At 38.5% G+C, this 23559-nt stretch overlaps 1 protein-coding gene across 1 annotated transcript in view; it reads left to right on the top strand.

Annotated features, from left to right (window-relative positions):
• TMC1 (transmembrane channel like 1) overlaps positions 1–23559 on the top strand; it is a 104791-nt gene that overhangs the window by 7897 nt on the left and 73335 nt on the right. Inside the window, exon 5 of the mRNA XM_035028966.1 lies at positions 5048–5176. Coding sequence (XP_034884857.1) covers positions 5048–5176 — 129 coding nt within the window. The remainder of the gene's footprint in view (positions 1–5047; positions 5177–23559) is intronic.

Below are 23559 nucleotides of genomic sequence, written 5' to 3'. Positions count from 1 at the left end.
CAAAGACTTTAAAAATACACCCATCTGGGGTTATTTAGCGTAAGGATTTATTCTTATCTTTCCATACCATACTAATCTTGGAGTACGCTGTTCTGTTATAGTGGACTTTGAGCCCTGGATTTATAATGATAACCCTGTCATCCAGAAAGATTCTGTACATAAACATTTATTTAGTTAATATTTATCCAGCTCCACTGCTGTGGAAGCTAATTGGCTAATTCCTTTGGAAGACATGGGTATGAATATGCAATTGACTGTGTTCTCTAGGAGTTCATAATAGAGTAAGGGAGAGGCCACTTAGACACAAATTATTGTGAAGTAAGACAGTATAAATGTGCCAAAGAAGAAGAACAAAGTTGTTTGGAGTCTTAGAGAAGACAAAACTATTTGTTATATGGGATGATAAATATATGGATAATCAGAAAAGGGGGTTATTGAAGAGATTTCATATGTTTTAAGGAATCATAGAATAGGTTAAACACATAAAGTACTGGATTTAAGATAGCAGGAAAGCATATAATTAGTGTTAGGAAGATCTCCATTAAATGGTTTCTAAAAATTGGCATGTGAAGAAATAAGCTGTGATTACATGGTAAATCCACATACCTAACAGATCATTTTTAAAAAATTTTTTATGACTCTGGATTAAATGAGATACTGTTATAGATATGTTTCTTAACAGGAATTCATTAATATAAAGCTTTAAGATACTTACATGTAGATACAGTTGACCTTTGAACAGCATGGTTTTGAACCGCATGGGTCCACATACACATGGACTTTTTTCCTTTTTTTTTTAAATTTAATTGCAGTATAGTTAACATACAGTGTTATATTAGTTTCAGGTGTACAATATAGCAATTGACCAATTCTGTACGTTACTCAGTGCCTTCATGATGAGTGTGCTCTTAATCCCCTTCACCTATTTCCCCCATCTCCCCACCCACCTCCCCTCTGGTGACCACCAGTTTGTTCTCTATTGTTAAGGGTCTGTTTTTGGTCTCTTTTTTTCTTTTTGGTTTCATTCATTTTGTTTCTTAAATCCACACAGGAATTAAATCATATGGTATTTTTCTTTCTCTGACTGGCTTATTTTACTTAGCATTATACTCTAGGTCCATCTATGTTGTTGCAAATGGCAAGATTTCATTCTTTTTTTTCTTGTTCAGTAATAGTCCAGTGTACTACATCTTCTTTATCCATTCATCTATCCGCGGATACTTAGGCTGCTTCCATAATTTGGCCATTTGTAAATGATGCTACAGTAAACATGGTGGTGCATATATCTTTTCAAATTGGTATTTTCATATTCTTTGGGTAAATACCCAGTAGTGAATTACTAGATCATACAGTAGTTCTATTTTTAATTTTTTGAGGAACCTCCATACTGTTTTCCAGAGTGGTTCCACCAGCTTACAGTCTCACCAGCAGTGCACAAGGGTTCCTTTTTCTCCATATCCTAGCCAACATTTGTTGTTTATGTTTTTGATTTTAGCCATTAAACAGGTGTGAAGTTATATCTCATCATAGTTTTGATTTGCATTTCCCTGATGATTAGTGATATTGAGCATCTTTTCATGTCTTTGTTGGCCATCTGCATATCTTCTTTGGAGAAACGTCTCTTCATGTCTTTGACCCATTTTTTTTTTTTTTTAAGATTTTTATTTATTTATTTGACAGAGAGAGAGATAGCGAGAGCAGGAACACAAGCAGGGGGAGTGGGAGAAGGAGAAGCAGGCTTCCTGCTGAGCAGGGAGCCCGATGTGGGACTCGATCCCAGGACCCTGGGATCATGACCTGAGCGGAAGGCAGACGCTTAACGACTGAGCCACCCAGGCGCCCCTGCCCATTTTTTTTAAATTGGATTATTATTATTATTTTTTTGTGTGTGTTAAGTTGTATAAGTTCTTTATATATTTTGAATACTAACCCTTTATCAGATTATGTCATCTGCAAATATCTTCTCCCATTCCATAGGTTGTCTTTTAGTTTTGTTGATTGTTTCCTTTGCTGTGCAGAAGCTTTTTATTTTGATGTAGTCTCAATAGTTTATTTTTGCTTTTGTTTCTTTTGCCTTAGGAGACATATCTAGAAAATGTTGCTACAGCTAATGTCAGGGAAATTACTGTCTGTTGCTCTCTTTTAGGATTTTTATGGTTTCAGCCCTCACATTTAGGTCCTTAATCCATTTTGAGCTTATTTTTGTATATGGTACTAGAAAGTCATCCAGTTTCATTCTTTTTCATGAAGCTCTCCAGTTTTCCCAACATCATTTGTTGAAGAGACTATCTTTTTCCCATTGCAAATTCTTGCCTTACATGGATTATTTTTAATAAATATAGTACAGTACTGTAAATGTATTTTCTCTTCCTTACGATTTTCTAACATTTTCTTTTCTCTAGCTTACTTTGTTGTAAGAATACAGTATGTAATACATATAACCTACAAAATATGTATTAATTGACTCTTTATGTCATTGGTAAGACTTCAGGTCAACAGTAGGCTATTAATAGTTAAGTTTTGGGAGAGTCTAAAGTTATTTGTGAATTTTCGACTGCCCAGTGGTCAGCATACCCAAGTGCCTTGTTATTCCAGGGTCAACTGTACTGTGAGTTTTTTTGAAAGGATGGGCAAGTTAAAGACTTAAACTATCAAATGATTGGATTATCTTAAATCTTTTTGTTGCTCTTTTTTTTCTGATTGAATTCATTTTAGTAGTTTCTTTTTCTTTTTTTTTTTTTTAAGATTTTATTTATTTATTTGACAGAGAGAGACACAGCAAGAGAGGCAACACAAGCAGGGGGAGTGGGAGAGGGAGAAGCAGGCTTCCCACAGAGCAGGGAGCCCGATGCGCAACTCGATCCCAGGACCCCGGGATCACGACCTGAGTTGAAGGCAGACGCTTAACTGACTGAGCCACCCAGGCGCCCCCATTTGTAGTAGTTTCTTGACATATTTTCTTTTCCTTTTGATAGTTTCCATAACGATTTCAATGAAACAGTTAACTATGTAATCTAGACTTAGTCTGTGTCTACATGGACACAATTTTTTGAGTAATCTTAATAAAACAATCTTTTATTTCAACTGAAGTATAATTGACACACGATGTTTCATTAGTTTCAGGTGTACAACATAGTGATTTGACAAGCAAAACAATCATTTTTACTAAAATATATGTTTTCCTCTTATGACAGACCAACACACACATTATTATTCTGATTGGCAAATTAAGCAAACAACAACTGTGAACATAGATGTAGTAAAAATGTCCTCAAGTATTTTATGTCATAGTTGTTCAGCGCTGTAAGATTTTATATACTAAACATCAAATAATTAAAAGGGAAACAACCTAATGGCAATCAGATTTGTATTTTAGAGTGTACTTCCATAGTTCCCTTACTGTGAATTGCTATTCTAAGCCAAATATCTTAAATGGTCAAAAAACCAAACTGTCAACGGGAAGTGTTATTTTAGAAAATTAATGTGAGTTTTTATTTCATGACATGATTAAAAACTGGGTTGGTGGGAAAGAAAGGAGGAGGCAAAGTCATTTTGTGTGGTGGGCCATAAAACTATGGCTATGTCCTCCTGTTCTTCAGCTGGAACTTTCAAAGGCAGCCGTGCCGTAGTCCTGCTGTGTGGAGTCAGGAGGAGTAGAGTGAGCAGCAATGTTTCTGACTAAGGCTAAGTCAGATTACAATTTGTCAGTCAGAGTTTAGTTAGGAGAAAGAAACTTCAGCACTTAATTGAACAGAAAGTATTTACTCAGAGAACTGTTGAGTAGGTATAAATGTAAACTAGGTTACTGGAAAGGTGACAAGAGGTCACTTAACATATCATGGTGACAGCAAGTATGAGAAGAAGCTACCACTCCAGAGGCTGGAGGAATGGTGGAAAGGGGTTGAAATTTAAACTTAGAAGCATAGAGGAAGGATGCCAGGGGCTGAAGCCACTGAGGAGGAGGTGATGCTAAAGTGATTTGGTTTCTTTGGGGGTGGCGATGAAGCTGGTTCTGTGAGTGTTGGAAAAGTTGGCAAACTAGATTCACCTGCAGCTGTGGGAGGGCCCTTCAGTTAGTGGGTTGAAGAGGAATTACTAAGGAGGATCTGCCACCCCAGGAAGCCAAAGGAAAGCCTAAGTCCCTTCTTGGTATTTTCTGTTGGTGGCCTACCATTGAGCCGGCCAACAAAGCAGAAGGGTCCCCTATAGAGTCCCAGCTCCAGCATCACAATATTTACTATAGAAGGGTGAGTTTGAAGTTGAGTGACAATAACTTAATAAATAAAACAATCTATCACTAAAACAATTGATCATTACAGTAGGGCATTTCATTCCTTGATTTAAAATCATGTTCATGTTTAGATTTTTTTGTTTTGTTAATTCTAGACTATGTAGTATTTTTGCAGTCGTAGGAATATAGAAGAGAAAAGATACATCTATCTCATTTGCTCAGTGAGAAACTAAATTCCTTTGAAGGTCTCTTCAAAGGATTCACTTCCACCAAATATACTTCAAGTTGAATTTTATCAACTGAAGTTTTGAATTTAATTAGCAGATTAAGTTACCTTTGAGTAATAGATTTTTTATTTTCCCCTAATTCAATTTTTCTCTTTCTCTTGAGACATGGCTAACAAATTTGTAAGGGCAATTCAAAGACATCCTCACCTCTAATGTACTATCCTTATTGAAAAGTAACGTTTTTCAATGAAATGAAGAATTGGTGGGAAAGTGTACAAGGGAACAAAGAAGAGAGGAAAATATGTTGATAGATCTGGAACTAATCTTTCACAGATTTTTTTCGTCCTGAGACCTTGAGGCTATGGACGTAAAACAGTTACAGGACTTCAGAATGTAAACACTATTGTTTAAAGTTGTAATAATTCCAGAAATCCTGTATCAGCATTCACATAGATACAAGCTCTAATGCTTATAAATCTCAGCATCCACTATGTACAGCCGAGCTGATTCACATTGACCGAGTATCGGATAGCATTCTTCTTTAAGTTTGGAAATCAAGGAAATCTTAACTTTTTTTTTCTCTTTAAAGGGAAGAAGAAGAAGAAATTAATGAAGAGGAATTGGAAAGACTGAAGGCAGAGTTAGATGAGAAAAAACAAATGATTGCTACTGTCAAATGCAAGCCTTGGAAAATGGAGAAGAAAATTGAAGTTCTCAAGTATGGTGCCACTTTTTGTAATTAAACATACTTTCCCTGATTGCTGATCTCCTAAATCCTCTGAGTATTACCTATATTTTATACATAGTGCTATCTATAGTATATCACATATATAAAATACTCATTATTATATATAATATTCATGGTCATAGACACTATACAGCATAATATATATGTTACATGTCATGCATGTGAACACATCATATGTATGTACATATATGCTTATATATTAACATCATTAGAGAGGCTGAACTAATGATTATATTTTTCAAAAAACTATGAGCAAACTCATTGTTCAGAGTCTTATAACCTCTGGTCACTTTTAGTCATTTGTTCCTTGAACTGAGACTTTCTTTAGTTGAATACATTCATTCCTTTCTCTCTGTAAGAGATAATATATTTGACTTTTACACGTTTGTGTGGCTTTGCACATTCATGTTTCTCTGCAGGGTCCCAGCTTCAAATGATATAATCAGGTGACAGCTCTCTTTAAAGCACAGGGATGATATTAAGCCAACAGAACAGTACACAGGATTCCAATTAAGGATTATGCTAATAGCTATTCCATGGTGACATGTCAGTGACCCAATTTCAGTCTTCCGTTGGGTGTTGATGAGAGTACAAACACTCTCAGAGGCGCATGGATTTGCCAACTCCCTATATGAAAAGACAAATGATTCTCTCTTTCTGAGTGATGGGAGCAGATTCACTTCTGATCACTTCTGAGGATCACACTCTATTTCCTTGCCAAGGTTGTTGGGGAGGTGAGGCATGACTACGAGGGAATGTGTCTGTGATAACAAGCATGTTTATATCTTTCAGTTGTGCTACCGATTACATTTTTCCGCAGAACCATTTTTGTAAATGGTCGTAAATTTCCAAAGCTATCTCTCCACTGGGATAATGAGTTAATAATGTTAAATATTATAGTGTAGTATCATTGTCTTTGGTGATGAGAAAAAGAACTGAAGTAGTTATGAGGATATTTCACTTCTAATCTTAGCTTTGCAAAAGAGTAGGTGTTATTTAAGGACATTGCTTAAGCTTCGGGGGCCTCAGTTACCTCATATCTAAAATAAAACAAGATATTCTAGATCTATCCTGTGAAATGGGAACCTAGCCATCATTTATAATGGCATCGTTTTGTTTTGCGGAATGAAGTTTTCCAAGTTCCAAACAATGGTCTTCCCAGCAAAGTTCTAGAACACCGCAGTTGTAGGCTGGGAACTCCATGTGCATTGGACACACCAGCCATGAATGAAGGCAAAGACAAGCAGGGTGCCTGGTTCCATGGAGCGAGTCATGTGTGTGCGTGTGCATATACACGTGTGTGGGTGTGTTTGCATGTGTCTGTTAAAATAGTTTTCATTCAGTGAAGTGATAATGATGCCAAATTATAGGTTTAAAAATGTCCTTACTTGGCAAAATACAAGTTTGGCAGCCACCTTATGTTGCTTCCGAAATATATTTTGAAAAATTACTGGCCATAAAATCCCCACACACTGGAAACCACAGGTAACTGTGTGTAGAACATTGTCACATTGGAAAGCAGTGATACTGTGAAATTTCAAAGCATGGTGTGAAATTGAGTAAGAATGCCAAAGAGTGGATCTTCCCTTTCTACCTGCAGAAGGCATAGAAATACCCCCCACTCTCCCTTTTCTCTGTCTCCCATGTAGGGCCGTGGAGCAGGAATGGGCTTCTGATTTCAGTTTGAATCTCAGACCTTCCACTTAATAGCTGTGCAAATTTGAATGAATTGTGTAGCTCTCTGCCATTCAGGTTCCTTATGAAATTACGCTAATGTACAGGGTTATTGGCATCATAAAGTGAGATAATTTACATAAAACACTTAGCATGGTGCCAGAACATACCACATTGCTGGGAAGCACAAATTGTAATTATTATTTCCTCTCAGGGCAGAGTCAATGATGCCTGGTCCCCTGCAGTGTGACAGGAGAGATGGAGAGAGTGTGAGACAGGCAGGGCTGAGTGGAAGCAGACCTAGCCAGGGACAACCTTGGGAACCCTGGGGGATGGTGACACATTGGTAGCAGTCTAGATGGGCAACCAATTTTGACATTCCAACAAAGAACAGAGCATCTTGATAATTTGGCAGAATCTGGGGTCAAACTACTTTCAGGTCTTCCAAATGTACCCAGGGTAATCCTGTGGCAGATTCCAGGACCTGGAGCCTTGAGCTGAGTCCAGGAATGAACCCATTTTTGGAAGGGGGGGAGAGAGAGAGGGATTGGGATGGCAGTAAGAGAATACCAGGCCCTATTGCTAGGGCAGAGATTGAAAATGGGGAGTCTGCAGCTCAATCCAGGTCTTAGGTCTGAATGTTAGGTTTTTAATTGGCCCACATGATTTTTGTTTCTTTTTCTTTTATTATTTTTTCATTTTTCATTCATATATATATAACATGAAATTTGCCATTTTAACCATTTGGGGGTATTTTTTTTTATAACATTTTTTCTTTGTTGTCAAACATTGAAAAGTAGGAGATTTCACATTAAAAAAAAAATCCAGGGGCGTCTGGGTGGCTCAGTCGGTTAAGCGTCTGACTCTTGATCTCAGCTCAGGTCTTGATCTCAGGGTCGTGAGTTCAAGCCCCACATTGGGCTCCACGGTGGGCATGGAGCCTACATTAAAAAAAAAAAAATCCAGACGTCCACCTTCTGCTGGACAAATGGAGGATCTGGACCCTCATTCTTTCAGGGAAATAGCAGCTGGGACTTGGCATTCACTTTTCAGTGTGCACAGTTCTCAAGCAATCCACATCAGCTGCTCATGCTACTTGGTTAAACCTTGCATGCATTCCAGTCTGCTGCCTCCTACCCGTGCAGCAAGGGAGCAAGTTAGGCATGTTACCAAGACAGTGATTCAGAACGTCAGCTTCAAAGCCAGCTTGCAGAATGGAAGCTCAGATGCAGGCCCAGAGAAGAAACAACTATGGCTTCTCACCTGTCAGTAATGCTATCTTGTGACGATTCTCCATGGCCAGAAGTGGGTCCTGCTTTGTAGCTTTGCAATTCTCTGCACAGCTGGTGCTGGTGGTCACGGTCAGCCTGATTCCCTTGATTTCAGTCTCTGTGATGAAATTGTTGGCACTATGGTGCCCGGGCTGTCTCCCTTTATGGGTTTCTTTCTTTTTTTTTTTTTTTTAAAGATTTTATTTATTTATTTGAGACACAGAGAATGAGAGACAGAGCGCATGAGAGGGAGGAGGGTCAGAGGGAGAAGCAGACTCCCCGCCGAGCAGGGAGCCCGATGCGGGACTCGATCCCGGGACTCCGGGATCATGACCTGAGCCGAAGGCAGTCACTTAACCGACTGAGCCACCCAGGCGCCCTCCCTTTATGGGTTTCTGAATGTTGTACTGAGCTTCTCCCTCATGGATTTCAATCACATTATTAGAGCAAGCAGTCAATATTTTATAGTAGAGGTAAAGGTTTCTCTGCCCCAACATGGAAGTCAGGGAGCTTTTCTCCTACCCTTATCTCTTTCAGGGATGTCTAACTCTGAGAGAATCTTTCTGAGGATTATGTTGTTCCCAGAATTTACCTCTAGTCATCAATCTTTGCTAAGTATATGGAATCCAAGGCACTAGGCTCAATATAACTAGAGCAGATACTTTGATCATAGGTTTGGATCTGCGTCGAGGTTCCAAGGCTTTCCATCTGGCTCTGGACTCTGAAAAACTGGTGAAACTTCTAAAACAGATTTAAGAGAGGGTCAGGCTTTCAAGATGTGTTTTAGAGTAAAGCACTGGGAATAGTAGCTTATTCTGAGGATGCTGTCGGGGCCGGGGTGGGGCAGTGCTCAGGGTAGTTCCCACATTCTGAAAGAGGATCTACCACTAGCAATGTGAGCATCTTCAGAGCTGAGGGCCAAGCAACAGTTAAAATAAGCAGTTAATAATAGGCACGAAGCCCTAAAAATGGGTTGTTAATCCCGAAGGACTCTCAAATACGGCTCAGGAATTGGAGCTTGGCATTTTCAAGGCCAACAGTATTGGCTTTTTCTGACTGAGGAGAAGCTACATCCTTTCCACTGTCGCTGTGGAACTATGTTTTTCAGTGTGTTTTCCTGTGTGTTAATGCAGTTTTGTACATTCATGTGGCCTTAAACCTGTTGAATGATAATCTCCGGGCGGGAGGGCAGATGTGTCTGTCCCAGACTACAATATGCATATTTTTGTTTTCTGCTCTGAAAGTCCTTGATATACAGTCAGGATTGAGGGCCATGTCTTTTGATTCTGAGAAGCAGAAAAACCTCAGTAAGCAGAACGTCCTACTCCATAAACTGTTTATCGAATGGGTGAGGATATGTTGAGGGGGTGGGACAGGGGAAGGGAAATACTGGTGTATTTTCCAACTATTTGAAAGTCAATTTCTATGTTTTATTAGTAACTAACCAAAAAAATATCCAACAGCGAGGATTTTAGGCATAATTTGTTTTTAAGTTGTTAATGGGTTTCACTCAAGTTGGTTGACCAGATAGATCATTCCTCCCTGTAATCGGTGGCTGCACTAACCTGGTAGCAACCACCACAGGTGATATAAAATACCTGGATGGAAAACAACTGGTTTACTTATTATTCATCCTGAAACCTCAAACCTGACTATACCAGAACATTCTACGGGGTAGATTTAAAGCCTGCCTGACTACACCTGAACAAGCAACCATTTTATTTTGTTGCAGTAAGGTAGGTTGGGGATTGAAAATTAAGAGACGTGGACTCGGGGCTAAGTTCTACCTCTAACCTCACCTCTCTGAGCCTCATGGATTTATTTATACAATGAAGGGATTGGATTGTGGCTGGTGGTTTTCAGACTGCTTTCCTCAGAGTTCCAGCGGTTTGGTGAAATCCTTTCAGGGCAAGGGAGCAGAGGTTAATTAAGAGTGGTGCTCGGCTACACCACCAGCTTCGAGCAGAGACTTCACGGTTTCCTGCTTCTACACAATGTACTTGTGTATAAAGCACCTGTTTGAAGGGAAAAAAAATGCTTCTGTGCCTATTAATACAAGAAATAATTAAACCCCTCACTTAACTGATTATTTAAAGAAGCTGATTTTGGGGAGGGAGCAGTTCTCACATTTCATGAGTCTACAAAGCAGGGTATGGGAATACACCAGTATACTTTTGCATGGAAATGGCTCTTGGGTAGAAGCCCTTTTAAATTTATTTATTTTGATAACAACCATGTTTACTTAGCTATACCAACTGCTTTAATTTCTTAGCTTTGTGGTACCCTGACCCAGTGTTTCTGGGAGTTGTCCATTGGCTAACTTGGCCTGGTGATTTATTAATGGAACATTCAGTAAAGCCAAGAAAGTAATTCTTAGATTTTTAATCACCTTAAACATGTGCTTTTAATGGTCAGCTAGTCATTAAAGTAATATTCTTCCTTACTCAATCTTCCTTCACCCTCCAGTATTCTTTTTGTTTGTTTTGTTTTTGATTTTGTTGTATTTTTTTTTGGTCAGGGGAACGAATATATTTCTAGGACAATAAGAATAGACCGGAGTTGATTTCCTTTGCCAGAGCCATCTGGGAAAACTAGCCCCCCTGGCCCCCATCCATTCCTCTCAAGTTTCCTTGGAGCTTGAGATTTTTATAAGTAAGAATCATGATTTCTCCTTTGTTTCACAAAGGCCTTTCCTTTATGTGTCGTTATGAAGGAATGAAGACTTCCACACAAGAGGACCTTTAATCATGTGTACACACCTACTAACACACGCTTTAACCATTTGGGATTCTTTTCGTCAATAACTCAACCAAAGCAGCGGCTTTCAGTTCTTTACTTTATAAGTACCTTATGTATATTGATTTTCTCATCCAAAGAGTGGAGACTCTTGGAAATCAGTACATCTGAATTTTGTTGATCAAGATGTAATGTTGACATCCAATTTTTCTTTTTTAAAAATTTAATTTAATTTTTTAATTTTCATTTTCATTTTTTAGAGAGAAAGTGTGTGTGAGTGGGGGTGGGGAGGGACAGAGGGAGAGGGAAGGGGAGAATCTTAAGCAGGCTGCGTGGAGCCTGATGCAAGGCTCGATCTCACGACCCTGAGATAATGACCTGATCCGAAACCAAGAGTCTGACACTTAACTGACTGAGCCACCCAGGCACCCTGACATCCAATTTTTCTATTATTTAATAAATGCCTAGTAGGTATTAAGCATTATGCTGTGACCTTGGGCAATTTTCTTAACTTCTGCAACCTTGCTTTTTCTCACTTATAAATGGGGATAAAAGTAGTACCGCTTTGTAGAATTATTGACAGGATTAAATCAGTTAGGATCTAAAGCACCTAGAATGATGCTGGCACATAGTAATCATTCACATGTTAGCTATTATTATTTTACTATCATAGTTTCATTTATCACTCTCAACCATCCTTCAAGATAGGTATTGTTACTTTGGTTTTGCATGTAAGAAAACCAACACTCTGAGAGGATAAGTAATTGTTTATGCTCAGACACCCATTAAGTGGTAGAACCATGATTTGAACTTGTGTAGAAAATTACCTTGATGAGATGGAGATCTTTAAGTCTACTACTGGGCAAGCTCTACCAGTGGTCATGGGACTGAAGGGTTTGTAGACCAAACTAACATGCTCAAATCACATGGTCTATTAAGTCAAGTTAAAGTATAGTGACAAGTGAGAGCAAATGGATGGGATAATTAAACACGGCAGGAAGGAATGGCAATAGAGTGGCATAGTGGGCCACAGGATCACATTTCTTGAATCCTGGATTTCACAATGTTCACATGCCCTGCCTCTCTTATTCTACTGATGGTGTGGTTCAGAGGACTGAGGTCCTGGGGCACCTGGATGGCTCAGTCAGTTAAGCGTCTAACTCTTGATTTTGGCTCAGGTCATGATCTCAGGGTTGTGAGATCTAGCCCCACATCAGGCTCTGTGCTGAGTGTGGAGTCTGCTTAAGATTCTCTCTCTCTATCTCGCCCTCTCCCTCTGCCCCCTAATTCCCACTGCCTGAGCTTGCACGTGCACTCTTTCTCTCTTAAAAAACAAAACAAAACAAAACAAAAAACGAAACAAACAAAAAAGAGGACAGATGTCCCAAAGGGTCCTATAGAATGAAGATGACAGGCCAATGATAGGCATTTGCTCTATCAGAATGACACAGAGCAAGTACGCTTGACTATAGTAGTTCCTTGTTAATTAGCCTGTTGAAATGCTACAAGTTGTAGCCGCTTTTCTTGAGCAGAACACACATGAGGAGAACAGAAACATATTGGATGACACCAATGGGTGGTCAATTTAGTGGTGACAGATAATCAGTCTCAAAGTGACAGCATCATAAGTTGGCCTTTCCATCCACTTCTAACTATAATATTCTTATTTGTTCATTGTATTTTCCATCTATTTTCTGTCTTTCTTGGGCAGGTATTACAGGTTACTAACTTATTTACTATCTGTATTGGAACACATCTTATTAATTATGCCTATGTGTCACATGCTACAGGTTTATTTATTAGCTATACTTAGCACTTCCTATGTGCTGAACCAGCTACATAATTTGCAGGATCTGGTGAAAATGAAAATGTAAGGCCCTTTGTTAAAAAAAATAATTCAGAATTTCAATTATTAAGAATTTCAAGATACCAATGGCAGAGCATTAAAGTAGGCACTGGGCCCACCTGATTATGGGGTTCTGTGTGACTATATAGTCAAGACACACCAAATTTACCCTGCTATGAGTTTCATCTGAATATTATGAACCAGGAGCTTTCTTATTGTCTATGCTTCATATTTCTGATGAGTTCCATCCATTACCATAGCATAATGGAATGGTCTCAAATAATTCAGCAAACTCACTAACCAGAACTCAAGTCTATATTACTCCAAAGACAGTGTTTATGCCCTATAGCCCTATATAGGTGTTCTTTTTAAATACCACTTTGAACATGTCATCCCTATGTTCAAGGCCTTCAGTATCTCCCCAGTAATTAACAAAGTTTACAAGCTTAACAAATCAGTGAGCTCTACAATCTGGATTCACACTCTGAAGTTCAGCTTCTTTTCCAAATCATGAGTTACTGATGACGATGACCATGAGGTTTGGAGATGGATGGTACCATCTTCAATTTTTTTTTTTTTTTTTTGTCTACTATGTATCAGATCTTGTGCTAGGAGATGCTTCACACATTAACTTTTTTAATCCTCGTAAGCACCTTGAAAACAGAAAGTTATCCCCATTTTACAGATGAGAAGGCTGAGATTGACAGAGGTAAAGTAGTCTCACACAGCTAGTAACCATCAAGGTAAAGATCAAATCCAGATTTCTCCATCCCCAGAACCTCATTTTTTCTCTATTGTATCACTCACCACTTCTCATTTGAGTCATGTTTTCCAGGGAAATGAGGTATTATTCTGCTAATTCAGGATTCCTCTTATTCTAGTGTTTATTTTAACACCCTGCTAAATGTCTTTCATTTTGTAATTTTCTGTAGGCATTCTCACTTCCCTCAGGTATCCTCTCCAATTTTCTGCCATTCTTCCTATGCTTCCTATGCTTCTTCTAGTTCTACCTCCTTTGTGAATTAATCTTCTCTCCCCTGAGGTCCCTTCTCTGCCAATTGTTATAGAAATAGAACTCAATTAGACTTTCTCTATTATTTGTTTGACTCTGCTGTTATGCTTTATTATATTACATTTAAAAATTGTATGTAAATCTCTTTCTTTTCAGAATAGATTGTGAGCTCCTCAGGATGTGAAAGTTGTCTCACAGCTCTGTGGTTCTGCAGAGCCTAGCGTAGTGCTCTGTACATCAGAAACATCCAATTACTATCTCCATGTGGGTGGCCGCATTAATGTGGTTTCTTTTGTTGTGGGACACTCATTGCCAAGGCAAGAGAATCATTAATATGACAAAGCATTTTATGGGTCTGCATGAATTTGTGAATAAAAGGCAAGAATGTGCTGGTAAAAAGCCTTGATTTGTAGCATTTGCCAATTTCCATGTTGTAAATACTCCCATTATGATCAATTTCAAGGTACTAACAGTTAAGAATCTGCTTACAAAATCCCTGAAAATTCAACAATCAGTGGCTGATCTCGCAGCACCTCATAGGGGGATCTAAGAATGCCCTTGATTAACTAAGTTTATGTTCGAGGGACCTCAGTCTGGAGCAGTTGAGAACAGAGGCTAAAGAAAGAACTGTTTGTTATGCTATAACATATTTTCTTTATTCAATCTGTAACCAACAATGAAATGCTTGAATTAGAGCTGCCCGTGAGAAAGACAGGCATTATTCTGTTAATTTCAGCATTCCTGGTAACCTCTTATTCTAGTGTTTATTTTAATACCCTGCTAAATGTCTTTCATTTGTATTCTAGAATTTCCTCCCATATCTGTGAGTATGTACAGAGTTTTAATCTTTCTCTCTTTACCTCCTATTCTGCTCTTCTCTCTCTCTTATTGAAGTATAGTTAACATACAGTGCTATATTACTTTCAGGTATACAGTATGATTCAACAATTCTATACATTACTCAGTGCTTGTCATGATAAGTGAACTCTTAACCCCCTTTATCTATTTTACCCATCCCCCCCCCCACTGCCCCTCTGGCAACCACCAATTTGTTCTCTGTATTTAAGAGTCTGATTAAAAAAAAAAAGTCTGATTTTGTTTCTTTATCTCTTTTTTTTTCTTTTTTTCCTTTTAAAATTCAACTTTAAGAGGAAATTCTTTTATTTAAGAATAATCGAGTCTTGATTGGGATCTGAAATCTCTTCTGACTTACCATTCACATTTGAGTTCATCTGTACCAATTGCCTCTCTTATCATTTTCATTGCATAAGAAATAATCTTTCCTATTAAATAAGAACAATGATCCTGACAATTCTTTCTTTTTGGATTTAGCCTGTTAATATTTGCTGTGTTATTGTGAGTGGTTAGAAAAATCACTATGAGTAATTTTAATAATGTTTTTCAAATAATATTTTGAAATTCTCCCTTAAAGGATGCTGATAGGAACCACATGAGAAATTGTTCTGTTTTGTTTTTTCCTTGAGATTTGAAACTTTTTCAGTTGCCAAGGAAGTCAGCTCTGAAACATTGGGGATACATATACTTTTGCCTACCAAAAGTTCTTCTTTATTTTTTTTATGATTTATTTAATCTTTCCTACGGTGTACCATTTTACCAGAGTTACCTCATGTTCTGTTCTTCACCCTGGTTTTGCAAACTTTTCAGGTGGCCCACTGGGCTCCAGCTCCTATCTCTTTTAGAGAGTTGTGAAGGCATTTATGGCTCTTGTACCGACCTCAAAATCCCAAATACCCTCCTCATTAAATCAGCCTGAGATTCTGCCCAAATGCTTGATGGAGGAGTAATTAATGGTCATTGGAAAATGGGTCTAAAATATGCCAATATTCAAGGTTGCTCACGAGACTCTTGGCAATCAGTCTTACTCACTACCTTTCACAAATATCTGCTTATCCAGAATTCAAATAATCTCAAAGTTCAAATAAACAGGGATTTTTTTTTTACAGTACACCGTAAGATAATAATAATTATAATAAAAAGTAAATATTAGACAAAAGAAAGTTCTAAAGTTTTCTTCTAGATAGATAAAATATGGTTACTATCATCTTCTTAACTTCAGACACACTGAATCAGTTTTCCCATGTTGCCAGAGTATTCTCCCCTCCAACCATTTTTGATAAATAGCAATTTACCTAACTTACATTCTTTAGAATGTCAGCTACTGGTGACAGCTAATTTTTATAACTTGTTATTAGACTATCCATAGATGTATTGTCTTTGAAAGGTGGTTAATAAGAGAAATTCACTAATTACACTTAAAATTATCTAGAAATGCTTTTAAATATGTTTGACATAATACATTAACAATAAAAAGAAAGCAAATGTGTACATGATAAGCACAGAATATGATTAATTTGGGAAATGTGCCTTTTTTGTTTAGGGGAAGTGTCATCCAGATCTTGGGTAAGGTACGAATTCTGAAAGAAACCATTTACTTTATCAGGTTTACAATAAGAGAATAATGAAGGCATTTTTAAAAAAAGATTTTTATTTATTTATTAGAGAGAGAGAGAGAACATGAGCAGGGAGGAGGGAAAGGGAGAAGCAGGCTCCTTGCTGAGCAGGGCCCCCCCCCCCCCGCCCAACCATGTGGGGCTTGATTCCAGAGCCCTGAGATCATGACCTGAGCTGAAGGCAGACATTTAACCAACTGAGCCACCCAGGTGCCCGATAAAGTCATTTTTGAGGATGTTTTTATGTATATGACCAAGGAATGGCAAGTGGAGTATTACTTTGGGGGATTTAAATAAGCTTTTTGCTGTAGAATAAAAGTGGTTAAGCCTTATTAAAATGCATATCCTACAGTAAATGTTTGGAGAACATTATATTAGAATATCATGACAAATTAGATGGGAAGAAGAAAGGGGAATAGTTTATGTATTCAATATAATGTGTCTAAAATTTCTTTCTACAGTTCTGAAAATTAGAAATTTTAAGTATTATAAATCACTTCTTTCAAATAGCTGTTAATTATGTGTTGACAGTATACATGCATGAATTTGCATATATATGTATATGTGTGTATATATATATGTCCATTATTTCACATATACAGACACAAACATACTGGGATATCTACATAAAGACACGACTCTCTGGATGAATTAATGTTTCATTTTATGCATATCCTATTATAGTGTTTCTTGACCAATGCTTGGTCACAAGCATTAGGAAAGCTTAGAAGAGAGGCTCTGCAAGAAAACAGTGAAATAGTCTGACTTCAAGTCAACTGAGTAGAAAGCCTAGTTCACTCAGGAACATAGAATGCTCTGTGGGTGACCTCACCTAAGTTGTGTTGCCAAGTGCTCAGGACAGACCTCTAGATTTAAGTTTGCCATGTAGCAAGCAGTCAAGTTTACTAGGTAGTCTCAATTATTTGCAGAGCTCGCTGAACTGCCATCATTTGAAATTTCTTGCCCACTCATGGAGCCAAAGGCAGAACACACTGTTCCAACAGAAAACTAAGGCTCTTTTTAGCACTCCTAAATATCACAACACAGCATTTTGAAAACATATTCCATAGTACTTAGAAATGTTTAGCATAGGGTAGAAACATGAACACACGGGTATTGTGCAGAATCGTTTTACCCAGTCTTCCAAAGCAGAATGGCCTCTCTCACTCTGAGGCAATGCCTTGTAAATCCATCTGTTTACAGTATTCAGAATTTATTGCCTGTGTTTGATTCAAATGAACATGAACTGAGCAAAATCAGCACGGTCTGCCTGCCAAGCCCTGTCAATGGTCTCCTGAAGAGCTGAATGTAAGTCTCTCTAAGAATATGAGCTTGTATATGTGCTCCATGGTGGGAATATCGCCTTTGTTAGAAAAATTCCTACAAACCGATGCCTAGAATGCCTTTCTCTGCCTACTTGAATTCTATCGGTGCTTCCGATGCCCAGTTTAATTCTTCTCTCATCTACATCTTCAACAAGCTCTCAGGCCTCCAGTGTCCTCTCCTTTAAAGGTGTTGAACACTGTTATATAACAATTTTATGGGCTTATATCTCATTTTTCTTAACGGCATTTAAACTTCAGAAAGGAATCCACGTTTCTTTTCTTTCTTTCAAAGCACTTAACACATTGCTAAGAATAAACACACTCAATAAATGCTTAGAAAAAATGGCTAAGTATACCATGTCTCCTCTATTTTTATGTGTCCTTGTGCCAATCACATGAGGTAGATAATGATGTTATTCAGGGGAAACTGGGAGCACTGAGCTCCAATCCCAGACAGCCTGGGACACTTACTCTTTGGGAAAGCTTGGACCCTAATTGCATTAATCTAATCCTCAGTTTCTCATCTCTGAGACAGGGGTAACCATAGTTGCCACCTTGCTGGATTTCGTAGGGATTCAATGAGATGATGGGCATACATAGTGCCCGGGACATGGCAAGCATTTATTATATGTTAGCTGTCACTGCCATCACTGCTGCCCATCACATTGTACAGATGAGAACACTCAGTTGGGATCCGTAAGTCTCGTAATTCTCCCAAGAGCACACAGCTAGTGTGTGACAGAGCCAAGATTCAAACCTGTGTCTCAAGGATAAAACACAGATCATAGACTTGAATAGAATGTCGTCGTATTCAAGGGAGAGAGATTCCTTTTTGCCTCTTAGCACAGAGACGCCCCAGCTGACCTAGGCTTTCTGGAGCAGCACAGCCCGGCTGGAGTAGGACTCAGGCTAGAATTCATCCCTGCATCCTCTCAGGCTGAGGCATAACTGGGTCTTCCGAAGCTGGACACCAGCGTCCTCACGGTGGGTCTCAAATGCGGGTCTCTCCCACTCATTTAGTGGCAAGAACAATTCTCAGTCCTCCCACATCTCATCATCTGATGGGAAATGGGTTGGCTTTCTGAGAGGTTTTGCCTGGAAATACCTTGTCCTTTCTCAACTTTGTCACTTGGAAACTCAGGCATAAAAATTGAAGTCAGCACTATTAGTACTATTACTATTAATAATAGTTCCTATTTATAGTGCTCTTACTGTTTGCCATGGACACATTACATGTGTTATGACTAAACTTATTGCGTGCATTATTTTGCATAAAACACAGTATCTCCATTTCATAGATGACGCAACCGAGCATCCAACCATTACCACCACTTCCACAGCATCTCCTTTAAAAAAATCACTTCCAGTATTAGGATGATTTTAAATAACACTACCAGTCTAATTATGAAGTTCTATTATCTAGGAGGCCTACAGTCCTTATTTCCAATCTCTGTGCATGAGAGTAGCTTCCGACCTCTGAAACTTCCTTTCAGTTACTCAATCCCATTTTAGGAAAAGTCAGAGTTCTGACTTGGAGTCCATTTAAATTGGTCGATTTTTTTTTTTTTTTTTTTAAACAACAGTGTTTACTAAGAAAAGACTTCTCATTCTTCTGATCCCTTTTACTGGGAAGTGTTCATGAGCACAAGTCTTGATCACAGTTGCCTTAAAGACCCGTTTTGAAATGTCTTTCCTTTACTTGAGCAATACATTGGTTGCCTAATCATACCATCCAACTGAAAACAAGAGGAAAGAAGAGTCAACTTAACCTAACCCAAAGAGGGAACATGTTTCCTGGGTTAGATGTGTCAAAGACAGCATAGCATGTCCTGACTCCCCTGTGTGATCAGGGCTGTATCATGTGTTGTGGGTAAATTACCTATTTTGTAAGTTAGGCCAAAGTGTGCTCCTTCAACTAACTGTGAAAGCATTCTTGAAAGCCCATGAAACCTTATTATTCTAATTACCAACACAAGGGATTGATAAATGAATTATGAGGCCAGGTATTATTGCCATTAAATAGATCTCACTCAATTATTTATCCCTGGGTCTGGGGTTACAGTGCAGGGAGCTGTGTATACTGTACCAGGGCTGGCTTGAGCTCCAAGACCTGGAGACTGGATTACAGACTTGGCAGGCAGCTTCTGTTGAATGCAATTCAAGGGAATGACACACATTTTTCAGTCAGACATTTGGATGGTTTGAAGCCAATGGATATTCAAAGTTTATCCACAAAATCTTATTCATTTTATCTGTGCAAAAAAAAAAATCCCTTTAAATTATCCAGATACATACACATGGGTAGGAAGTTGAATTACCTATAGGAAAAACACAGATGTTTTCTTGCTTTTTAGTTTTCAAAGGCTCTGCTCTTTATTTTCTTGGATTCTGATATCTGTAATGGGCACATTAGTGTGATAAGCATCAGTCCGTGCTCATCTCCATATTGGATAGTTTCTTTTTGTATCTTATTTCTAATAGCACAATGAAAGATGTCTTCTGGTTAAGAAATCTGTTAGTGGAGAGGATGGGATTCAAAGCTACTAGTTTTTTTTTTTTTTTTTCTCTTTTTTCCTGAAATCATGCAACTCATCGCAAAGGTTAGCCTGGAAAATAGTGTTAAGAGATGTTCTGTCATAGAGTCACCAATTTCTTCCCGTCCAATGTCCCTTCCTCTAGGCCAGCAAGCTGCAAAAGTGCTTCCTTATGTCCTGAGAGCATCCCATTAGTAGGTTCAAGAATCTGTTCTTGCTAAAAAAATTATTCTCTGCCCACCCTTGTAACCCCTGGCTTTATTTTAACATCATCCCCTAGACTTCTGATGAGTCGAATCCTCTACTTATTTTGGCAAGAGTGGGCAATGGGAAACAGAAGAAGCTACAATGACTCTTCAGGGATCCTTCTGGTATGAAACTTGGGGGAGGTATTTTGGAGAATGGAGGAGGTGGGGCATTAGGGAAGAGAAGAAATTTCTACCTGAGACTACGTGGAGTGGAGTGAAGTCCAGGTTTTTATCTGAAAATCAATGTCAGAATCTGTATGTTGAGGGTGGGGTGGGGTAGTACTTGGGAGAGAAATATGAAACTATGCCTAGCATTGGGAAAAATTTGTCAGTTGAAGAAACAAATGATAAAACCTTGTTTAGATTGTTCCAAGGGAAATTATATTTATAATAACTGACAAAAACCTTATGAGTGCCATATAAAGAGATTCCTGTATTATTAGATGGATTTATGATTAATTTTGTGGTGATTTTAATTTGGTTATAACCCCGACTTCCCTCTCTCTCTCTCTTAAATCTTGCTAGTTTAATGATCTTATAACATAATCATCAGTTCACAGAATTAAAAATCTTGTCAGAAATATGAAGTAGAATAGCTATTTCTTTACACTTATGGCTGCTTAGAGCAGTCATGTTTTCTAATTGGCCACTCATCGAGCAAGCGATGTAACTCTAAAAAACCAAACTGAGCGTCTTTTAAATTACCTGCTAAGTATCTAGAGTAGCAAATATGCCCATAACGTAGGCAATTTACATTTGAAAAACAAATTTTGATTTTACTTCGAGGAAGAATGTTTGAATCTCTATTTCTATGTGTTTATTAGAATAGAGTGATGTGATGATTCCTATGTATACTTGGTTGTAGGAATTTCAACATTCTTGATGCCAAATAATTGAATTATGGCCAGTTCCACTATGACACCATGTATGGGTTCCTAAAACCCACCACACTGTGCAAAATATGGCAATGAAAACCACAGGGCTTATAGGAAAACTGGGGCTAGGGGAATAATACTCAGAAATATCATCAATGACACCTTGACAAAGATGGATATAAAATGGCGGCAACATTTTACACAAAATTTGTGTTACGCTTAAATTGTTCTGTAATGCATCAATCATGTTAGAACAGGTTTTCAGTTCTGAAACAACTGTTACAGGAGAATCCACTGTGTAATAATCCCTCCAACACTTTCGCACTTATGATGGCACCTTCTTGCTACCACTGGGCAAGCAGGGAAGCCATTGCTCACCCTCTAGTTTGTTTGTTGAGGAATCTTGACCTGTTAAAGGCCACAAAGTAACTGAGGGAAAGTGCAGATCATGCTCACGTGTGTGTGAGTCCTGGGCATGCGTGCCTTCCTCTGAGAAACAGGACCTTCCTGAACATGTGTACAGAGAGGGTCAAAAGCACGGGCAAAGGCACAGAGACAAATCACAGAGGCTGGGTTAGAACTCAAGTTAGAGTCGAGTTTAGTTTAGTTCAACATTTTATAAATGTCTGTGAGGTGCCATGCTCACTCCTGCCATATCATCTCTAGAACATATTGTTAATGCTTAAATGGGATATATTTTCTTGATTGCATGGATGGAGAAACCCAGCCATGAGACCTCAGCTTATACTTTTTGATAGGGCTTCATTAAACATTTTAGAATATGTAGAATGTTTTAGAAACCATTTTCAAATTAATCTTCATAACTCAGAGGTCATGTCAAATGTCAGGGCATTTGACGACTAGGCCAGTCTAGTAACCCTTCCCATTTTCCAGGGGTCTGCTCTAGGAAGTTTTCTCTTCTTTTCTTCTCTTCTTTTCTTTTGTTCTCTTCCTTTTCTTTTATTCTCTTTTCTTTTTTTTTAAAGATTTTATTTATTTATTTTAGAGAGAGAGTGAGAGAGGGAGCACAAGAGAGGGGAGGGTCAGAGGGAGAAGCAGATCTGCCTCTGAGCCGGGAGCCGGATGCTGGGCTCAATCCTAGGACTCCGGGATCATGACCTAAGCCGAAGTCCGACACAACCGACTGAGCCACCCAAGGCCCCTGCCCTATTAAGTTTCTGAGAAGACTCATGTAAAAGGGTGCAATTCCAAAGTTTAGGAAAGACTTTGCCTTGGAGCATCAATTAATGTGGAAAATACAGTTATTGGATGCTCCCCTGTCTATATGTATCTCAAGTTCTGCCTCTTAGCTCCACTTCCAGAAGGTTTAAGTTTATTAAGCACCTCCTCTGCTCGAAGTAGTGGTCAGTGCTCTGGGGGATACAAAGGGACAGGATACTGTCCCTGCCATCAAGGAACTCATCTGGGGGGTCTGTTTGATGACTGAAGAGAATCTACTCCATTGCACTTGTGTTTTTATGGCAGAATATGGGTGGGTACACAGCCGCAGGTGAGTAAGGAGGTGCCACTGTGGAGTCACTGGCTAAGTCAGCAGGTGCATGTTGGGTTTTGATCACCGGGTATTATAAAATCATGAATTGGCACTGTCACTAAGGAACAACTTACCAAAAAAAAAAAAAAAAATCCTTGACTTCATTTTTTCAAAATTTACTTTGTTTGTTAATAAGCTTATTTATAGTCATACGTTGAAGGGTCTTATTCTGTAAAATCACACATTCCAGGGGCCAACCAACAGACAATGTGGCAGCTGTGGAACGGCAGTCCAAGTTTGGGTTCTTCTGGGTGATGTCCTCTATGGCCCCTAAAAGGTCAACACAAGCCTGGGCCACCTCTCTTTTTAAAATTCTTTTGGCATGTCAAACACACAACAATAGCAAAATTGGCCAAAGTTACGAAATTGTAGTGTATTTAACATTAACCATTCTGCTGAGTTGATGCTTTTCTACACACACACAAAGACACTAATGTGACAACTGTAATGTGTAACTATCTGGGAATAAGGTTAAAGTTTATATTTGAGACCCTTTCGGAATGTGAAGATAAAAGTATTCCTTTCCTTTCCCTTCTTCCCTCAACCCCATTTGCCGCACATAATATGATTCCTCTGTTTCAAGTCATAATTGGTTTTATGAGATTAAATACCAGGTCAATAAAGTATGTTCTATGTCAGTTTGTCCTAAACTCTTTGACTTATTATTTTTTTAAATAATCCTTAAAAAAGAAGAAGAGAAAATATTTTAATTTAATTTTTTTTAAAGATTTTATTTATTTATGTGACAGAGAGAGACATAGCGAGAAAGGGAACACAAGCAGGGGGAGTGGGAGAGGGAGAAGCAGGCT

This window comes from Mirounga leonina, unplaced genomic scaffold (genome assembly GCF_011800145.1).
Source record: "Mirounga leonina isolate KUSES-001 unplaced genomic scaffold, KU_Mleo_1.0 Mir_224, whole genome shotgun sequence".
Classification (NCBI taxonomy): domain Eukaryota; kingdom Metazoa; phylum Chordata; class Mammalia; order Carnivora; family Phocidae; genus Mirounga; species Mirounga leonina.
The sequence above is the reverse complement of the archived record's forward strand: the minus strand, read 5'-3'. Positions and strand labels throughout refer to the sequence as shown.